This window comes from Diaphorina citri, unplaced genomic scaffold (genome assembly GCF_000475195.1).
Source record: "Diaphorina citri unplaced genomic scaffold, Diaci psyllid genome assembly version 1.1 scaffold986, whole genome shotgun sequence".
Classification (NCBI taxonomy): Eukaryota; Metazoa; Arthropoda; class Insecta; order Hemiptera; family Psyllidae; genus Diaphorina; species Diaphorina citri.
The window spans coordinates 6,224-8,638 of NW_007378417.1; the positions used below are offsets into that span (position 1 = coordinate 6,224).

At 39.8% G+C, this 2,415-nt stretch overlaps 1 protein-coding gene across 1 annotated transcript in view; it reads right to left on the bottom strand.

Moving 5' to 3' along the window:
- LOC108252911 overlaps positions 1-2,415 on the bottom strand; it is a 7,015-nt gene that overhangs the window by 1,841 nt on the left and 2,759 nt on the right. Inside the window, exon 3 of the mRNA XM_026826721.1 lies at positions 11-410. Coding sequence (XP_026682522.1) covers positions 11-410 — 400 coding nt within the window. The remainder of the gene's footprint in view (positions 1-10; positions 411-2,415) is intronic.

The following is a 2,415-nucleotide window of genomic DNA, read 5'->3' on the forward strand; positions in this document are numbered from 1 at the left end:
ACTACTGTACCTCCTACAGAAACATCACCAACAACTGCTTGTACACACTCAACTATTGTACCTCCTACAGAAACATCAACAACTACTTGTACACACTCTACTACTGTACCTCCTACAGAACTATCACCAACATCTACTTGTACAAACTCTACTACTGTACCAGCTACAGTAACACCACCAACAACTACTTGTACACATTCTTCTACTGAAACTTCTACGGAAACATCGCTAAAAACTACTTGTACACACTCTAATACTGAACAAACTACAGAAACATCGCCAACAACTACTTGTACACACTCCACTACTGTACCTCCTACAGAAACATCACCAACAACTACTTGTACAAATTCTACTACTGTACCAACTACAGAAACATTACCAACAACTACTTGTACACACTCTACTACCTCCATGCACAACAACACCAGAAAAAACAACAAACACTACTCCATGTACATCTACAGAAACTACTCCATGTACAACACCAGAAACAACAACAGAAACCACTGCGTGTACGAAAACACCAGAAACTACAACAGACACTACACCAAGCACAACAACAGAAACAACTCCATGTACAACACCAGAAAAAACAACAGAAACCACTACATGTACAACAACACCAGAAAAAACAACAGACACTACCCCATGTACATCAACAGAAACTACTCCATGTACAACACCAGAAATAACAACAGAAACCACTCCATGTACGACAACTCCAGAAACAACAACAGACACTACACCATGCACAACAACAGAAATCACTCCATGTACAACACCAGAAACAACAACAGAAACCACTCCATGTACAACAACACCAGAAACAACAACAGACACTACACCATGCACAACAACAGAAACCACTACATGTACAACACCAGAAACAACAAAAGACACTACTCCATGTACAACCCCAGAAACATTAATAGAAACAACTTTATGTACAAGAACTCCAGAAACAACAACAGAAACCACTCCATGTACGACAACACCAGAAACAACAACTGAAACCACTCCATGTACATCAACAGAAACCACTCCATGTACACACTCTTCCACGGAATTAAGAACAGAAACGTCAACGTCTTGTGTCTCTTCAACCGAATTCCCATCTCCGATCTATAATTTCCGAAGTCTTACTTTATACACACAATAATACTGAAATTTCTACGGAAACATCGCCGATAACTACTTGTTCACACTTTACTATTGAACCTTCCACAGAAACATCAGCGACAACTACTTGTACACCATCTACTACTGAACCTTCCATAGAAACATCACCAACAACTACTTGTACACACTCTACTACAGAACCTTCTACAGAAACATCGCCAAAAACTACTTGTACACACCCTACTGAAACCACTCCATGTACAACACCAGAAACAACAATAGAAACCACTCCATGTACAACAACAGACACTACTCCATGTACAACACCAGAAATAACAACAGACACTACTCCATGTACATCAACAGAGACCTCTCCGTGTACAACACCAGAAACAACGACAGAAACCACTCCATGTACGACAACACCAGAAACAACAACCGACACTACTCCATGTACAAAAACACCAGAAACAACAACAGACACTACTCCATGTACATCAACAGAAACGTCTCCATGTACAACACCAGAAACAACAACAGAAACCACTCCATGTACGACAACACCAGAAACAACAACAGACACTACTCCATGTAACAACAATATCATCGCCTATTTATAATTTCCGACAGCTTATTTTCACAGAAATGTATAATCATGAAATATCTACCACAATAACTTCTACAGAAACAGCACCCTGTACACACACTACTACAGTAAATTCTACAGAAACAATACCAACAACTAATTGTTCACCAGAAACAGCAACAGACACTACTCCATGTACAAGAACACCAGAAACAACAACAGACACTACTCCATGTACATCAACAGAAACCACTCCATGTACAACACCAGAAACCACTCCATGTACAACAACACCAGAAACAACAACAGACACTACACCATGCACAACAACAGAAACCACTTCATGTAAAACACCAGAAACAACAGACACTACTCCATGTACAACACCAGAAACAACAACAGAAACCACTCCATGCACAACAACACCAGAAAAAACAACAAACACTACTCCATGTACATCTACAGAAACTACTCCATGTACAACACCAGAAACAACAACAGAAACCACTCCATGCACAACAACACCAGAAAAAACAACAAACACTACTCCATGTACATCTACAGAAACTACTCCATGTACAACACCAGAAACAACAACAGAAACCACTCCATGCACAACAACACCAGAAAAAACAACAAACACTACTCCATGTACATCTACAGAAACTACTCCATGTACAACACCAGAAACAACAACAGAAACCACT